This window comes from Arachis ipaensis, chromosome B06 (assembly GCF_000816755.2).
Source record: "Arachis ipaensis cultivar K30076 chromosome B06, Araip1.1, whole genome shotgun sequence".
Taxonomy (NCBI): Eukaryota; Viridiplantae; Streptophyta; class Magnoliopsida; order Fabales; family Fabaceae; genus Arachis; species Arachis ipaensis.
In genome coordinates, this window is record NC_029790.2 from 7075706 (window position 1) to 7076180 (window position 475).

A 475-nucleotide genomic window follows, 5' to 3' on the forward strand; every position below is an offset into this window, starting at 1 on the left:
GTTACAAAATTTAGGCACACGGAGTCATTGATAATATTAGAGAAATTAAAAAAATCTAACTTTATTTTATTTAACATTTATTATAAAATACATTAAATAAAGTCAAAAGTGATAAATTTTGGCTAAAAATGTTTATTTTCAGAAACTTTTTGTAGAGCATAGACATACCTTGAGCTCTCCAGACTTGATCTTTTGAGAGGTTCCAACATCAATGATGGGATACTTGCCGTACTTGACCTTCATATAAAAGGGACCCTCATTAGGCCTGGCTATCCCATACTTGCTCATGTCTCCGTACATCAACCTGCTCAACATCACCACCAACTTGTCTACCTTGTTTACTCCCACATAATTCAACAGAAACAGCCCCATATTCGCTATCTCCCGGGACACAATATGAACCTAACCATAATTAATAATCATTAACAACAAGCATTAATTACTATTCATATATTGCGTTGTGCAATGCAACTAT

At 33.9% G+C, this 475-nt stretch overlaps 1 protein-coding gene across 1 annotated transcript in view; it reads right to left on the minus strand.

The window, feature by feature from the left end:
- The window catches only part of LOC107645589 (probable indole-3-pyruvate monooxygenase YUCCA10), a 14276-nt gene that overhangs the window by 11854 nt on the left and 1947 nt on the right, over positions 1-475 (minus strand). The window contains exon 2 of the mRNA XM_016349639.2: positions 169-404. Within this exon, the coding sequence (XP_016205125.1) occupies positions 169-404 (236 nt within the window). The remainder of the gene's footprint in view (positions 1-168; positions 405-475) is intronic.